Source organism: Hemiscyllium ocellatum, chromosome 9 (assembly GCF_020745735.1).
Source record: "Hemiscyllium ocellatum isolate sHemOce1 chromosome 9, sHemOce1.pat.X.cur, whole genome shotgun sequence".
NCBI lineage: Eukaryota > Metazoa > Chordata > Chondrichthyes > Orectolobiformes > Hemiscylliidae > Hemiscyllium > Hemiscyllium ocellatum.
Genome location: NC_083409.1, coordinates 77,275,572 through 77,293,334, shown reverse-complemented (window position 1 = coordinate 77,293,334; position 17,763 = coordinate 77,275,572). Strand labels below are relative to the sequence as shown.

Sequence of the window (17,763 nt, the reverse complement as noted above, 5' to 3'; positions counted from 1 at the left end):
CAGCAGCATGGAGGGAAAAGCAAAGTTAAGATTTTGAGACTTGCTTGACTGTATGGATGTAATAACCATGAATGTTTAATTTTGGAGATAAGTCATATTGGACTCAAAATGTTAATGGATGCTGCCAGATCTGTGTTTTTCCAGTCTTTTGTTTCTGTTTGTATGAGTACATCTTGTTTTCGACAAGAGTCTGGTTTTATGAGATAACCAAGAGGTTTTCCTCTACGATACTAGACCAATCAGGTCTTGTAGATTCCTACTAGAAAAAAGGGTGGTGACAGCAAATCTACCAAATAGCTCTTACAACCTGATGAGCAGTGGTGAGGATTCACCTTAAAATGTAATGACCAATGGTGCCTCCTGTATGCTGGCAGTGATGGAAGTCTGAAACAGTTCTTCAGATGCACCTTATAAGAAGGATGTTCTTGCATATAGCCAACTGCAAGAAGTTCTGAACGTTCAGTCAAACAAAAGGAAAGAACATCCTAGTAAGATTCAACTAGACATCAATGATATTTCATTTCGGAATTAAAAGGGCATACAACAACAGAATTGTTTGAAATTTCCTGGAGCTGGGGTTTTAGCTAGTTGAAGGCAGTTACAGATTACATTGGGTGCAAATGGTCTGTAGAAATAGTCTCGAGTCCACATTCAGCCAGCGTCCATGAACGAACATAGTGAACAAGTAAATATACTTTTTTACATATTTGGGAATGTAGCTCACGAAGGTGCAAAAGAGGCTACAATATTTCAGAAGTAAGAAGTTAATCTCAAAAAATAAATAAGCAGCAAAATTTACAGCTGATCTTGGAGAAACCTGTATGGGGAAACTCACAGCACAGAGTTTTTTTCAAGTATAACCTCACTTTTTTTTGTTAATCTACAATAGTGAATAGGGTGGATTCCTTTTTGATTTGTTTTGACATCAGTCTGTTGATTAAACTTTAAAAATATAAAACATAGGTAATAGCCTGGAGCAGTGCTTCTTAGAGCAATAAGATTGTTATTTCCTGCGTCTGTAGATTAACGTGTAAAGGTGGCATATAATTGAGGGTTCCGGTCAGATGTGGAACGTTTTTTTTGATACTGATGATTATGTCTGGAGGAAGTGTTTGGTTGCAAACATTATTGGCTCGCATGGATTGGTTGGAACAGCAATTAGAGGCAGTAAGGAATTTACAGGAGCTGGGGGTGTGATGGATGGCAGTTGCAGGAAGGGATATAACTGCAGATTAAGGAAGGTGGGTTACTTCCAGGAAAGCGAGGCCAGGTCGTGCAGGAATCTCCTGTGGCAATCCCCATCTCAAACAACTATGCTGTTATGGAAAATGAAGGAGGTGATGGACTCTCAGGAGAATAAAGAACAAAGAACAAAGAAAATTTACTGCCTAGGAACAGGCCCTTCAGCCCTTCAAGCCTGAGCTGATCCAAATGTACTGTCTAAACCTGTCAGTCAATTCCTAAGCATTTGTATCCCTCTGCTCCTCACCTAATCATGCATCTGTCCGGACACATCTTAAATGAATCTACCGTGCCTGCCTGTACCACCGCTGCTGGCAACGCATTCCAAATGCCCACCACCCTCTGTGAAGTACTTGCCGCGTGTATCCCCCTTAAACTTTCCACCTCTTACCCTGAAAGCATGACCTCTGGTTATTGAAACCTTCACCCAGGGAAAAAGCTTGTCCCTATCCACCCTGTCTACACCCTTCATGATTTTGTAAACCTAACCTACTCAACCTCTCTTCATAGCTGGCACCTTCCATGTCAGGCAACATCCTCATAAATCTACTCTGCACCCTGTCCAAAGCGTCCACATCCTCTTGGTAATATGGCGACCAGAACTGTACACAATATTCCAAATGCGGCCAAACCAATGTCTTGTACAATTTTAACATGACTTGCCAGCTCTTATAATCAATACCCCGTCCAATGAAAGCAAGCATACTATATGCCTTCTCGACCACTCTATCCACCTGTGCAGCAACCTTCAGGGTACAATGGACCTGCACTCCCAGATCTCTCTGCCCATCAACTTTTCCCAAGGCTCTTCCATTCATTGTATAATTCGCTGTAGGATGCAGCATTGAAAGCCAGGTTTCTGGTACTGAGACTGGCTCTCTTATAACGAGGGGTATGTCGAGTTCAAAGTTTGAGAGAAGATTTGTAGCTCGGATGCTTGTTCTTGTGGTTCTGTTCGCCACGCTGGGAATTTGTGTTGCAGACGTTTCGTCCCCTGTCTCAGACAACAACTCTCACCAGAACAAAGGACCCAATACCCAGCATGAGCAAAACCAATGTAGTGTACAAAATCCCATGCAAGGACTGCACAAAACGCTACATAGGACAAACAGGCAGACAGCTAACGGTCTGCATCTATGAACAGCAACTAGCCTCGAAACGACACGACCAGCTATTCTTAGTAGCCACACACTCAGATGACAAGCAATATGAGTTTAACTGGGACAACACTACTATTATAGGACAAGCCAAACAGAGAACATCCAGGGAATTCCTAGAGGCATGGCATTCATCCACAGATTCAATCAATAAGCACATCGACTTGGACCCAATATACCAGCCACTGCAGCGGACAGCTGGAATTGACAACCGGAAGCGGCAGATACAAATCACTATAAATGCTGGAGGAAACATCACAGAAGCGCTTCACAGGAGGCTCCCAAGCACTAAGGATGTCACCTAGACAGGGGTCTGCAACACAAATTCCCAGCTTGGCGAACAGTATGTCAAGTTCGTAGCCATCAATTGTGATAGGGGACTCTCTAGTCAGAGGCACAGAAGTTTCTGCAGTCACCAGTGAGATATCAGAATGGTGTGTTGCCTTCCTGATGCCAGAATCGAGGATATCTGAGAGAATGCAGAATATTCAAGGGGAGATGGTCCTGAAGAGAAAGTAAGGAACGAGATCAGTCTGAGAATGGTAATTTGGGGAAATGATCAAGTCAAACAGTTGGGCAGGCAGAAACAGGGGGATGGTGGTGGAGCCCACAACTAGAGGGCATTGGTTTAAGGTGAGAGGGGAGAGATTTAAAAGGGACCTAAGGGGCAATGTTTTTATGCAAAGGGTGGTGCATGTATGCAATGAGCTGCCAGAGAATGTGTTGGAGGCTGGTACAAATTTAAAAGGCACCTGAATAGGAAGGGTTTGGAGTGATATGGGCCAAATGTAGATTAAGTTAGGATATCTGGTTGGCATGGACAAGTTGGACCAAAGCATCTGCTTCTGTGCTGTACGGCTCTGTGACTCTAGGTACTGGAAGCCTTTCATAATTCATCTCCAAGCAAATAAAATTCTGGAAAAAGCAAGATTTAATAGAAGAGTTCCTTCAGGAAAATCCATATCATTTCATTCAAGATCTTCACAGATTAGTGGAAAATGTGACTGTTAGTTTTAAACTCATAATTAGTTTTAGATTTATACGGTCAAAAAGGTTAGACTCTAGAAAAGCTGCTCAGATAATGAGTGAAGCAGAACTCTGGAACCAAAACAGATCAAACCTAAGAATAAGATAGACTTTCCACAGATCGAAATCCTCTTTTGATTTAATTGTTGTCACATATACAGGGGAGAGTGATATTTTGCATACCATACAGGCAGATCATACCATTCAAAGCCCATCAAGGTAACAGACCAGGGTACAGAATGCTACCCCAGAAAAGTGCAGAGAGCGATCCCAAATAACGTTTGAGAGATCCATTCAGAAGTCTGATAGCAGCCTGAGGAGAAGCTGCTCTTGAAACTGTTTGTAAGCATATTCAAACTTTTATATCTTCTGCCTGATGGAAGAGCATGCAACTGGGGTGGGAGGGGTCTTTGATTATGTTGTTTGCTTTCCCGAGGCCATGGAAGTATAGATAGAATCAATGGATGGAAGGTTAGTTTGCATAATGGTCTGAGCTATGTTTATGGCTCTATAGTTTCTTGCGGTCTTGAGAAGAGCAGTTGCCATACCACACTGATGCACCCAGATAGGATGCTTTCTATGATGCATCTATAAAAGTTAATAAGAGTCTGAGATATACCGAATATCCTGAGCCTCCTGAGGAAGTACTTATGCTTCCTTGGCCACTGTGTCAATATGGGTGGACCAGGTAATCATCACTCGCAGGAAAATGAAGCTGTCCATCATCATTATCCCTACCATTGAAGCTGACATGGGCATGCCCTCCACTCCTCTTCCTGAAGTCAATGACCAGCTCCTTCATCTTGCTGACATTGCCAGAGAAATTGTTGCCTTCATTCCATGTCACTAAGCATACAATTTCTTGCCTATTTTCTGTCGTCTCATTTTTGAGATCCAACCTACAATGGTGGCAGTAAAGTTTATAAATGGAGTTGAGGCAGAATTCGGCCAAACAGCTGAGTGTATAAGGGGTATGTTGGGGGCACTGAGTACACAGCCTTGTTAGACAATGGTGTTGAGGGTTATGGAGGAGGACATGATATTGCCTATTCTGACTTATTGTAGAACATAAGTCAGGAAGTTGAGTATCCAGTTAGAGTGGAGAGCAGAGACCTGGGTCTCTGAGTTTAGAAATAAGGTTTTTTTTTGGAATTGTGGTGTTGAAGGCAGAGCTGTAGTCAATACGTGGGTGTCTGATGCAGTTACCCTTGTTTTTCCAGATGTTCCAGGGATGAGTGTAGGACCAGGGAGATGGGTCTGTTATGACCCTGTTGTCAGTAAGAACATTGCAAAGGATCAAGTCAATTTAGTCTGCTGGAGTTGATGTCAGCCATGCTTAACCTATCGGAGCATTTCTAATTATGGAAGTCAGCTGCGCGGCAGTAGTCATTTGAGGCATGCTGCATGATCATTCTTTGGCATCGGGATGATGGTGGCCTTGAAGCAGGTGGGGACTTCAAATCCTATTAAGAAGAGATTAAAGATTATTGCAAATACACTCACCATCTGGTTCACATAGGATCCGAGTGCACAGCCAGGGACTCTGGCTGGACCAGTCGCTCTCTGTTCATTCTCAAGAAAGCAAATCTAATGTCTGCAGTGGTGACCATCAGTACACGTGCATCTGATGTTGTTGAGATAGGTGACATCATTTCACTGACCTTCTGTTCAAAGCAAGCATTGAGCTTGTTGGATAAAGATATATTGTTGCCACGATTCTGCTTGACTTTGCTTCGTAGTCCAATATGTTGTGTAAAGCCTTGCCACAAATAACGGATCCCATCTAGTTGGTCTGTATCTCAAGCTTAGCTTGGTATTATCTCGTGGCATATTTGATGACCCTTCAAAAATCATACCTGGATTTTCTGTATAGGTCAGGGTTATTTGACTTGTACACCTCAGACCTGGACTTCACCAGGCAGTAGATCTCCTAGATCATCCATGGTTTCTGGTTTAGGTATTTGTTTATTAAGATACAAAATCCCTAAAAAGTGACATGAGAAACTAATAAATCAGTAAAATCAACACTCGCTACTAATGATCATGGTCACTGATGCAAACCCAGGTACAAGCGCATATTTATGTACTTCTGTGGGAATATGATTCAAGTAACTTGAATAAATCAAATCAAATTTTTGTCACATGTTCGGAGATTATAGTGAATCTTTTTGTTTTGCATGCTATCCAGGCAGACCATACCTTATGTGAGCACATCCAGATAATAGAACAGAATACAGACTATAGTGTTATAGCTGCAGAGGAAGATCAACTTTAATGTGTTTTGCTTAATGCAGTGGTTTTCAGAAACGGAACTAATGCATTAATTGAGGATTGCATATATTTGTCTATTGACATCTCATTTTTTAAGCTTGATACGGGAGTAAGTGTCACTATATAATCAATCAGTGTGTTGTGGTTAATCAAATACCATCTTCAGCTGACAGCATTAATGTAGTCATGGAGGAACAGCACTGAAGACGAAGATATGCTACAAGCAACTCTGCAACACTATCAGATAGTATCGAGTTTATGCATAATATAGCATCAAGAATTCTTACTCGAGCACGATTGTGTGTTTTAACTTTCATTATCATTAAGTGACAGGAGGATTAGTCCAAATCAAGGAATGGCCAGTAAAAAGATTTTGCAGGGCTTGATAAGTGCATAGCGGAAACTAAACAGAAGACCAAATCCTTTGGGATTAGCTATACTGGCAAAATGAACATTTCTTGAAAAACATGTGAATATACTGGATTAATCAAAATGTTTTCCACTGCTGTCAATAGCAAAAAGAGTTCAGATTGCGAAATTCAGTAACACTGTGGGTGTTCTCAAATAATCTAATATCTAATGAGCAGTATTAAGCACTTCAATTAGACTACTTGAATATGTGAATTCACTGATCCTAGATGGGGCGAAGCAGTTAATAATAATAATAATGAGAAAACTTGGAAAGTTGGATATATAATTGTGGTTTAATACTGATATGTACCTAAAATCTCACCTGTTATGATATTACATAGATTTGGGGAGGAAGGAAATCAGTTTAGAATCTTGAAGGAATTAGACCTGCTATCTACGTAGCCTTCATTAGTCTCTAACAATGTCTCTTGTATTAATCTAAGTTATAAATAGTTGTTGTAAATATCATATCCACTGTAAGTTGTTTTCCTGCAATTTAGTGTACACCTAAAATGTTTTTAGATCTAGCAATTACACACAGATCCTGGTGATGCATGACTTAAAATACATTTTATTTTATATTATTAGATTGAATGCCATCCATATCTTGCCCAGAATGAGCTGATTGGACATTGCCAGAAACATGGATTAGTGGTGACAGCATACAGTCCTCTTGGTTCCTCTGATCGGTTGTGGAAAGCACCAGATGAACCAGTGTTACTTGCAGATACCAACATTAAAGCTATAGCTGAAAAACATGGGAAATCCCCTGCTCAAGTTATGCTCAGGTACAAGCAAGGACTGTATCAACTAATACTTGGAAAGATAAATCTATTGGTAAAAGAACTCAGCTTAAGATCCTTGAATCATGCTGTTTTCTATTGCCATTTAAGGTATTAGATAGAGTTTTTAAAAAAAGATACTAAAGAAATAAGCAGCAGATGAAATACGAGTAAGTTTGCTAGTAATATGAAAGAAGATTTGCACAAATCTTTTTCATTATCTTAAGAAGTGAGAGAACTAAGAGTGGACATTTCCTCATTCGAAAATGAGGCTGGAGCAGTATTCATGGGGAACAAAGAACAAGCATTCAACAAGGTTCTCATGGTAGACTGCTTAGTACAGTCAGATCACGTGGGATCCAGGGGACCTAGCCAATTGGCAATCTTGGCTTGAAGGTAGGAGACAGTAGGTGGTGGTAGAGGGTTCCTTTTTCAGACTGGAGGCCTGTGACCAGTGGTGTGCCACAAGGATCCATGCAGAGTCTACTACTTTCTGTCATTATTTAAACATTTGAACGTGAATATGAAGTACAATTAGTGAGTTTGCAGATGACCCCAAAATAGGTGGTGTAGTGGATAGTGAAGCCAATTACCGCAGAGTACAATGAGGACCTTGATCAGATGGGCCAATAGGCTGAGGAGTGGCAGACGGAGTTTAATGTGAGGTGCTGCATTTTGGTAAGGCAAGTCAGGGCAGAACCTGTACACCTTGATGGTAGGGCCCTGGGGTGTGTTGCCAAACAGACGTGGGGGTGCAAGATGTATAGTTCTTTAAAAGTCAAGTCACAGATAAACCGGGTGATGAGGAAGTTGTTTGGCACGTTTGGCTTCATTAGTCAGAACATTACAAAAAGGAGTTAAGAGGTCATGTTGCAGCTGTATAGGACATTGGTTCGGCCACTTTTAGAATATTGCATTCAATTCTCATCCTATAAGAAAGATGTTGTTAAACTTGAGAGAGTCCAGAGAAGATTTACAAGGATGTTGTAGGGATTGGAGGATTTGAGTTATGGATATGTTCGCCAAGCTGGCAAACTGATTTGCAGATGATTCGTCTCCTGTCTAGGTTAAATCTTCAGTGCTTTGGAAATTCCTGTGAAGCCCTGCTGTACACTGCCTTTTGGAATTTATTTGGTTCTGTTTCTGCTGCTTTCAGTTCTGGTTGTTCATTATAGTGGCTGACGTATTGGGTCGAGGTCACTGTGCTTGTTGGTGGAGTCTGTGGCTGAGTGCCATGCTTCCAGAAATGTTCTGGCTGTCCAACGATCATTGTGTTGTCCCAGTCGAACATAGCCACAACCATGACAACCGGCACCTGAGCTACGAATCTTTACACAAAGATTTAAGTTATAGGGAAAAACTGAATAGACTGGGACTTAGAGGTTTGCAATGTAGTGAGGGGCATGGATAGGGTGATTAGCCAAGGGGAGAGGGGAAAGATGTAAAAAGGAGCTGATGGGTAACCTTTTCATGCAGAGGGTGGTGCGTATAGGGGTGATTGGACAAAGAAGTGGCATATGAATGCAAGATCAGGTTATACATGTTGGCAGAAAAAATAGAGACATAGACTATTTCTAAATGGGGGAATGTTTTAAAATATAAAGGGATTTGGGTTAACATGCAGATTAATTTGGCAGTAAGGAAGGCAAATGTAATGTTAACATTAAGTTCAAGTGAACTAGAATTCAGAGTAGAAATGTACTATTGAACCTGTATAAGGCTCAGGTCAGACAGCATATGGAATATTGAGTAGTTTTGGGTCAATATCTAAGGAAAGATGTGCTGACCTCCAAAGGAGGTTTACAAGAATGATCTCTAGGATGAGGGGCATGTTGTATGACAAGTGGTTGAGGACTCTAGGTCAGTACTCATGAAATTTAGAAGAGTGTTTGTTTCATTTGAAACTTACAGGATACTGAGAGGCCTGGAATAAAGTGGATATGAAGATGATGTTTCTATTAGTAGGAGAGATTAAGACCTGAGGAGACAGCCTCAGTATGAAGAATTGAGATGAGATGGAATTTCTTGAGTCAGAGGATTGTTAATCTGTGAACCTCATTGCTGCAGAGGGCTGTGGATGCCAAGTCATTAAAGATAGTTTAAGGCAGGTTCTTGATTGGTAAGACAATCAAGGGTTTCAGGGAGAAGGTAAGAAATTGTATTTGAGAAACATATCAGCCAAGGTTAAATGGCAGAACAGATTTGATGGGCTGAATGGCCTAATTCTGCTCCTAGGTCTCATGATCTAAATTATAAACAAGGAAATGATCATTTCTTTTGAACTTTGGTGCTTTTGCAGGATGCTTAGGGTGAAAAGGATCAAAAAATGTTCAACCAAATGAGTATTTGCATCAGGTCAGAGTCGGTAACATACATTTATTAGTGGTGGACAAACTGAAGTTGAAATACTTGATATTTGTTAAGAAGCGGTAGTTTATGAAAGATGATGTTAGAAGGAAAGATAGAGGGAAAGCCTAGTGTAGCTAAGCAGAAAACTGGATTGCGTGATAACACCTTGAACTAAATATCTTGGGTTTCATGAGGACACTGACAATGACAAAGATCAAATATGGTCAGAGGACTGAGCAGGTTTTACCCCATAAACCTACCTGCACCACCATCACCGCAGAATCTTAATGTATACGCAATGAGGATTATTCAATCAAAATAATTCCAAAGGAGAATTAACCATACAGTCAGTTGGGTTTTCAAACTAGCTTTTTGTGGTCTGTCAGAAAAATACATTGTAATATATAGTCTAGATATAACTGCCACAGTTGAAAGTATTGGACAGGACTCTTAATGGCTATTAATGCCATGCACTTTAACCCATTTGAGAAAAGTTTCTGCTTTGCCTGGCAACTGTAGGTAATGTTGTTAACCGGTCTTCCTTCCATTCCCTCAACCACTGGGTATAGTCCTTGCAATTGTAAACACCTTAAGTGATACAATTTGTGTTCCATGTTCCAAGTGATATACTGATGGCTCTCTTGCTCGCAGTCCCACTATCACTCTCAAATTGCTGTAAAAGTTCAGCAGGTCTGATGGCATCTGTGGAGAAAGAAAGTTAAATTTTTGAATCTGATTATGAATCTTCGAGAATTATAGGAACACAAAATCTCTTTTCAGAGATTCTGCTAGGATTACTGAATTTTTTCAGTACTTTGCCATTTGTGACCATATCCTAAATAAAAACAATAATTCTCTTCTGTTCTGATATGTTAAATTGTGAAAATTTTTCATATGGCAATGATACATTCCTGTAAGGGCTCATCGCCATTGATCAATGAGTTAGAATTAATATATTGAAATTTTTTACTCTTAAGCTTCCATAATCTTTTCATGTAACCTCATTAGATGCCTTTCCTCTACAGATGGCAGGTACAACGTGGAGTGGTAGCCATTCCCAAGAGTGTCAATCCAGCACGAATTGCCCAAAATCTACAGGTAACGTGGCTGTTTTATGAATGTTAAGATTAACTCTATTTCTGTTAGTTGTAAAGACAAAGATTGTGTTTGTTATATATGCAGTGGTTCTCCATTTTATGATCTTGTGATGAAAAGGCAGGTAAGAATGAGGAAAGCCATTCCACCTGCATTAGGACCACTGCATAGCCGAATTAATATCCACGCCCCTTTTAATAATGATTTCCACAGTTTATCCACGTGTTACTGAATGAAATGTAACCAATCTTTCATTAACCCAAATCTGCATATTAGTTGCATGACTTTTCTCAGCACTGTCAATAATGTGTACATGTCTATTTCTTTACTACCAGAACTGGATACAGAATTATTATACTTGATTATCAGATTTTGAGCTACAGGTATTTCTTGTGTAAAATTGCACAATAAAAATAGCACTTAGTGTTGGCGATGCAATCGCATTATAGCCAACGCACGTTTTAAAAGTCTAGCTTTAGAAATCGTGTCCCTATTTGTCAATCATGTTGTAGCCAATTCACGTTGACGAAATGTACATTATTGCAGAATGACCTGTATTTACAGTTTCCCTCACATTGGTCCCAAAACTTACATTGGTGTTATCATAGAGTTAGCATGGTTTCTTAAAGAAATCCTGCTTGACAGATGTCAGTTTATTTCTGTACAAGTAACAAGCAAGATAGATAAACGGGGACCTTGGTTGTAATATAGTTGGATAACATGCGTTACACTATTTTTAACAAGAAAAGAATTGTTGGAAATACTATATAGTATGGTTAGAGTTTTGGCTTACTAGTTGAAGACAGACAGTTGGGATAAAGGGGAATTTTACAAGTGGCAGTCTGTAAATAATGGAGAACCACGGTGATCAGAGCTTGAGGTACAATTATGTTCATGTGTGTTCTACATTCTTCTCTTTCATAATTGACTTAAAATATGATCTGCTCCATTCAAGTGACCAATGATCTAAATACGGTCATGGTTCGTACATTCTGGATAGGTGGTTTTGACTTGTGGCTGGGATAAATTCCTTTCTCAACCAAAGTTTTTGATACAGAATAATTGTCTCTGGGCTTTCTAGACCAGTTGGTGCCAATTGGTGGTGGTAAAGGTCATATTGTGTGGTGTTGCAGATATTTGGCTACCTTCAAAGCTGCAGCTACAAATGTTGTCCCAGACTTCTAAAAATCCAGTCAATGGTTTTCAGCCAGTAAATGCAAAGTCCCTTTTCCTTGGAGAGTTGGAGACTGAGGGGTTATAGAGGTTTATAAAATAATGAAGGGCATGGTAATGGTAAATAGAGACGGTCTTTTCCCTGGGGTGGGTGAGTTCAGAACTGGAGGGCATAGATTTAAAATGAGAGGGAGAAGATTTAAATGGGACCTAAGGTACAACTTTTTCATGCAGAGGGTGGTGCATGTTTGAGATGAGCTGTCAGAAGAAGTGGTTGAGGCTTTTACAACTATAACATTTAAAAGGTATCTGGCTGGGTATATGAATAGGAAGCATTTAGAGGGACATGGGCCAATTGCTGGCAAATAGTGCTAGATTAATTTAAGATATCTGGTCAGCATGGATGAGTTGGAATGAAGGATCTGTTTCTATGTTGTATATCTCTGACTCTTACGTATGTAGATAAAATAACTTTGATAATAGCTTATTACTTAGTCATTAGGAAAGTGTTTAAAGTGTAAAACATGTTTATGATTAAAATTCCATCACCTGACTATTTTACCCAAAGCTTTCATGGACTAAAATAATTTTTGAAAGGACACAGACTGTACTAAAATTAGCTTTTTTAAAAAAAGATAAATCAAAACAATTAAAACAGTGTCAAGAAATTTTCATTTCCTGCTTTTTAATTCACACTGTATGATTTCATATATTGGGGACAGATTATCTGTGTACTATCCAGTCTCCCCGATTCTGTCTCTGTCTCTTATACACATTCCACCAGGTCAAACATCACCAGGTGAAAAAGCACATTGAGAAAATAACTATTTGCCAAAAACTCTTGATATTTATGAATGTTGGCACTGCTGAGGATACTGGTCAACAATTTAACTGTCATCATGCATTCAAAAATTTAACATTTTTTGTAATCACTCATGGGATGTGGGCATGACTGGCTCCATCAGCATTTATTGCCTCTCCTTGGTTGCTCTCGAGATGATAAGCTGTCGTCTTGAATCGCTGTAGTACACGTGCTGTCGAAGCGATTGTTAACTGCTTGGTAAGCCACTAAGATTTAAGAGTCAGCCACGTTGATTTAGATTTAGATTACTTAGTGTAGAAACAGGCCCTTTGGCCAAACAAGTCCACACTGACCCTCCAAAGAGCAACCCACCCAGACCCATTCCCCCACACTTACCCCTTCACCTGACACTATGGGCAAGTTAGCATGGCCAATTCACCTAACCTGCATATTTTTGGACTGAGGGAGGAAACCGGAGCACCCGGAAGAAACCCACGCAGACACAGGGAGAATGTACAAACTCTACACAGACAGTTGCCCGAGGGTCAGAAGTGATGTGTGGTCAGATCAGTTATGGGTGGCAGATTTCCTGCCCTGAAGAACATTTGTTAACCAGTTGAATTTTTCCAAGAACCAGCAGTGGTTTCATAGTCATCAGTATTCCTCTTTGTTAATGCAGGTAGATTATTGAATTTGAATTCAATCATCTGGTGATCGGATTCAACCTGGGTTTCCAGAACATTAGCTGAGTTTCTGGAATAGCAATGCAACAATAATATCATTAGGCTTATGCCTCCCCAAATCAAGGACTTTTGAACTGCATACCATTATTTCTCTGTACTACCCACACAATTTTTTTCCTCAAACTTATTACCCTTTTTTGTCATGTTTTTGCCACCTTGGTTCGCAGTTAATAAAATTATTTTCTTTCCACTCAATCTTGGAATTGTTATTCTCTTCTAGGTGTTTGATTTCACCTTGACTGAAGATGAGATGAAAAGAATTGGAACTCTCAACAGAAACTGGCGTTACATTGTGCCAAAAATTAAAGTAAGTGTAGTAAGTCTTGCCGTACCCTTGCAAAGATGAAAGCAATTGAATTTCACTCAAAGCTGAGACTGCAATATCGATTTCCATCGAGTACTATGTAGCCAGAACTAATTATGTATTCAAATTTATATTCCTACTTGCATCCAGAATATTAAATTGCTCCACCTTCCCTGTAAAATAGGGAAACGTTTTAAACTATTTTATCTTTGCACCTCAAGTGGCTTTGTATGTAGCATTTGTTTAGATAGCAATAAATCTGAATTCTAAAATCACTTCCATACATGAACTTTAACGGATCAGAGTTTAAATTTTAGTCTGAATTGTAGCAGTATCTACTCTGATGATCATGTTTTCAATATCGGTAGTGCATTGGATTTCTTTGGAGACTCTTTGAAAATTATCTGTCATTAGTTATGAGGTTCTACCTCAAGTCAATTAAACTACTATTTGATTCATTTTTAGCCCTGGTACAGTGTTGAAGTCACTCTCTTCAATCTTGTGTTCAATACTAAAATGTAACAAATTATTAAACATTTAGTTAGTAATTAGCTGTTTGGATTGTGTGCATAGTAATGTCATATTTCTTGAACTAATACCTTTTTCTCCTTGTTAATGCAGATTGACAATGAATTTGTACACAGAGATGCACAACATCCCTATTACCCTTTCAATGATCCATATTAATGCTTCTGCCTGACGTGTTTGTAACATTACATGAAAATCAACTTTTTATTCTACTTGTATGATTCCATAAATAAATAATCTTCAGAACCATTATCATATTTTGTAGCTTTTTAGATACTCAATACTGATTCTATGTAGTGTTACTTTGATATGAAATGTTTGAAACCAAAATAGAGGAGAAAAGGAAACTGCTATTCAAGTTTTCCTTGCCCTGATTCCCTTTCTATAAAAAGAACAGATCTTGATAGAGAAACAGTTTATATGACATCGCCATCCCTGTAAACAAATATCTTGACAATGAATCTTAGAAACTGGGGCTTTTGATGGGGGAGTGGATGAACATCTTTGCCATATTAAGTAATCACAAATTATTATACCTCCCATCAAAATATTAACTGTGCTCTTTGGGAATGAAGAAATTGTTTTTGCCAATATGGACTATGACATCACCCAGGAGCTGGTTTGAGATGTACATCCCTTTGTGAATTTACTTTGTGCAACATTATTGTTATCATTACCATGTATCCTTGAGATGCAGTGCCTCTCTATAGCCATTAACATAGATTTGTAAATAGTTGACTCTTGCACTGGTCCCACGTATCCTACTGGTGGTGGTTGTTGTTGTTGTCCAACTTAAAAATTACACTTACCTAAATATTTTTCCGTTAGTTATCCATTCCTCTGTTCATTTCTATTTATTTTGACCTGAATACTTCAATCTTGTGCAGTCGCCTTTAATAAGCCAGCAAATTGAATACCTCTTGGAAATTCAAATATGCTGCATCCATTGTTTCTCATTTATCCTCCCTGCTCAAAGATAAATTGTCAAACACTTTTTTTTTTCCCCTTTCTGGAAATTGAGCAGGATTAACAGTTTTGACTATTTTCTAAATGTCTTGCTACTAATTCCTTTAAATAATGAATTTCAGCAATTTCCCAATGACAGCTGTTAAGCAAACTGGTCGATAGATTCCCAAAATCTGTTGTCTCCTTTTTCTGAAGTGTTGTTACATTTGTGGTTTTCCAATCCATTAGGATCTTTGCAGAATTTTGAAACGTTACACTCAAAGATCTACCACCTCTACATCCACTTATTTTATGACTTTTGAAGGTGCAAGCACTGAGTGTGGTGGCCTTGAGCATTGATTCCCATTAGTTTTCCTCATATTTTCCTTTATGGTTATGAATGATTGTTATAACATCTTCCCTCCTTGATTCTATACTACCTGCCAAACAATGTTCCCTATAATTTATTTCACTACTGCACAAACCTCCAAGGTCCATGTGCAGCAATGGGTTCTGAAAGCAGAAGCCATTCACCTGCGTGCACAGAAATCTCTGCAACAGCTGTGCAGCTGAGGGAATATTGCTTCTAACTGTGGTGAGTTTCCACTTGATATAGAAAAAACAATGAACAACATGAAGCCATGTATCCCATTTGAGGCTAAACTGATGGCTGATTTGTGATCCAACTCCATGTACTACACATATACTTTGGGTGAGCACTCCTCAGTTGCAAATTACTTGTAACTTGAAGTCCCAAATGGAGAAAGAACTTTAACACTCAACCTACATCACTAAGCAGTGCATTAACAGGGAGACAGATCAATACTGAGCAAGTACAAGAAAGGTAATGGCATACAGATTGGATGGCTTTGAAAACTAAACTTCGAAATAACAAACCTTGATTTCATATTTATTTTCCATAAAAGAACCTGAAGTCTCTCTGAAAAATATTCTATGAAACTGACTTCAATTTCTAAAGATTTTGGATTGTTTAACAATCTGATTATAAATTCACTAACTGCTGATTTCCTACTTTGTGCTGTATTCTTTTAAATAGATGTAGTAATGAAGTAGGTTTTTTGCTTCAAGTATAAACACCTCGTCACAAGATTCTAATGCATATTAATAAAATTATCTTTAAAATAAGTGTATTCTTGTATTTATTTACCAAAAGCAACTGATATACCCTTAATGTTATAAATCAGTTAGGCAAAAGTGAGGATTGCAGATGCTGGAAATCAGAGTTTAGATCAGATTGGTGTTGGAAAAGCACAGCAGGTCAGACAGCATCCGAGGAGCAGGAAAATCAACGTTTTGAGCAAAAGCCCTTCATCAGGAATAGAGGCAGGAAGCCTCCAGGATGGAGAGATAAATGGAGGGGGTGGGGCTGGGGAGAAGGTAGCAAAGAGTACAATAGATGAATGAGGGTGATAATGGAGGTGATAGGTCAGAGAAGAGGGTGGAGCTGAAGGTGATGGGTCAGAGGAGAGGGTGGAGCGGATAGGTGGGAAGGGAGATTGGTAGGTAGAACAGGTCATGAGGTTAGTGCTGAGCTGGAAGGTTGGAACTGAGGTAAGGTGGGTGGGAGGGGAAATGAGGAAACTGGTGAAGTCCATAGTGATGCCCTGGGGTTGAAGTGTTCTGAGGCGGAAGGTGTTGGGTGGTGAGGGAGCGGCAGTGGAGAGGCCCAGGACCTGCATATCCTCGGTGGAGGGGGAGTTGAAATATTGGACCACGGAATGGTGGGATGGATTGGTGCGGGTGTCCTGGAGATGTTCCCTGAAGTGCTCTGCGAGGAGATGTATAGTCTTCCCAATGTAGAGGAGACTGCATCAAGAGCAACGGATACAATAAATGACATTGGTGGATGTGCAGGTGAAATTTTGATGGATGTGGAAGACTTCTTTGGGGCCTTGGATGGTGGTGAGAGAGGAGGTGTGGGTGCAGGTTTCGCAATTCCTGCGGTGGCAGGGGAGGATGCCAGGACGGGGGGGGATGGTTTGTTCGGGGGCATGGACCTGACCAGGTAGTCACGGAGGGAATGGTCTTTGCGAAAAGTGGATAGGGGTGGGGAGGGAAATATATCTCTGGTAGTAGGGTCCGTTTGGATGTGGCGGAAACGCTAGTGGATGATATGGTTAATGTGAAGGTTGGTAGGGTGGAAGGTGAGCACCAGGGGGTTCTGTCCTTGTTACAGTTGGAGGGGTGGGTTGTGAGGGCAGAGGTGTGGGATGTGGATGAGATGCATTGGAGGACATCTTCAATCACGTGAGAAGAGAAATTGCGATCTCTAAAGAAGGAGGCCATCTGGTGTGTTCTGTGGTGGAACTGGCCCTCCTGGGACTAGATACGGCGTAGGTGGAGGAATTGGGAATACGGGATGGCATTTTTGCAGGAGGTAGGGTAGGAAGAGGTATAATCCAGGTAGCTGTGGATTTGTAAAAAATGTCAGTGTCAAGTTGGTCATCATTGGAGATGGAGAGGTCCAGGAAGGGGAAGGAGGTGTCAGAGATGGTCCAGGTGAATTTAAGGTCTGGGTGGAATGTGTTGGTGAAGTTTATGCTCAACCTCCTCGTGGGAGCATGAGGTGGTGCCAATGCAGTCATCAATGTAGTGGAGGAAGAGGTGGGGAGTGGTGCCGCTGTAACTACGGAAGATGGACTGTTCTACGTAGCTGACAAAGAGACAGGCATTGCTGAGGCCCATACAGGTGCCCATGGCTACTCCTATGGTTTGGAGGAAGTGGGAGGATTTGAAGGAGAAATTAAGGGTGAGGACCAGTTCAGCCAAACGAATGAGAATCAGTGGAAGGGTACTGTTGGGGATACTGCTGAATCCAGGTGCCAACTTGAAGACCCCTCCTCCTACCGCCCCCTCGACCATGACCCCACACCCCATCACCAAACCATCATTTCCTGGACCATACAGAACCTCA

The 17,763-nt window shown here is 40.3% G+C and overlaps 1 protein-coding gene across 3 annotated transcripts in view; it reads left to right on the top strand.

Moving 5' to 3' along the window:
• akr1a1b (aldo-keto reductase family 1, member A1b (aldehyde reductase)) overlaps positions 1-15,974 on the top strand; it is a 34,080-nt gene extending 18,106 nt beyond the window's left edge. For all 3 annotated transcript variants that reach the window (XM_060830486.1, XM_060830487.1, XM_060830488.1), the window contains 4 exons: positions 6,696-6,895; positions 10,264-10,336; positions 13,272-13,358; positions 13,977-15,974. In XM_060830486.1, coding sequence (XP_060686469.1) covers positions 6,696-6,895; positions 10,264-10,336; positions 13,272-13,358; positions 13,977-14,042 — 426 coding nt within the window. In that variant the 3' untranslated portion in view covers positions 14,043-15,974. The remainder of the gene's footprint in view (positions 1-6,695; positions 6,896-10,263; positions 10,337-13,271; positions 13,359-13,976) is intronic.
• Positions 15,975-17,763: the final 1,789 nt, after the last annotated feature.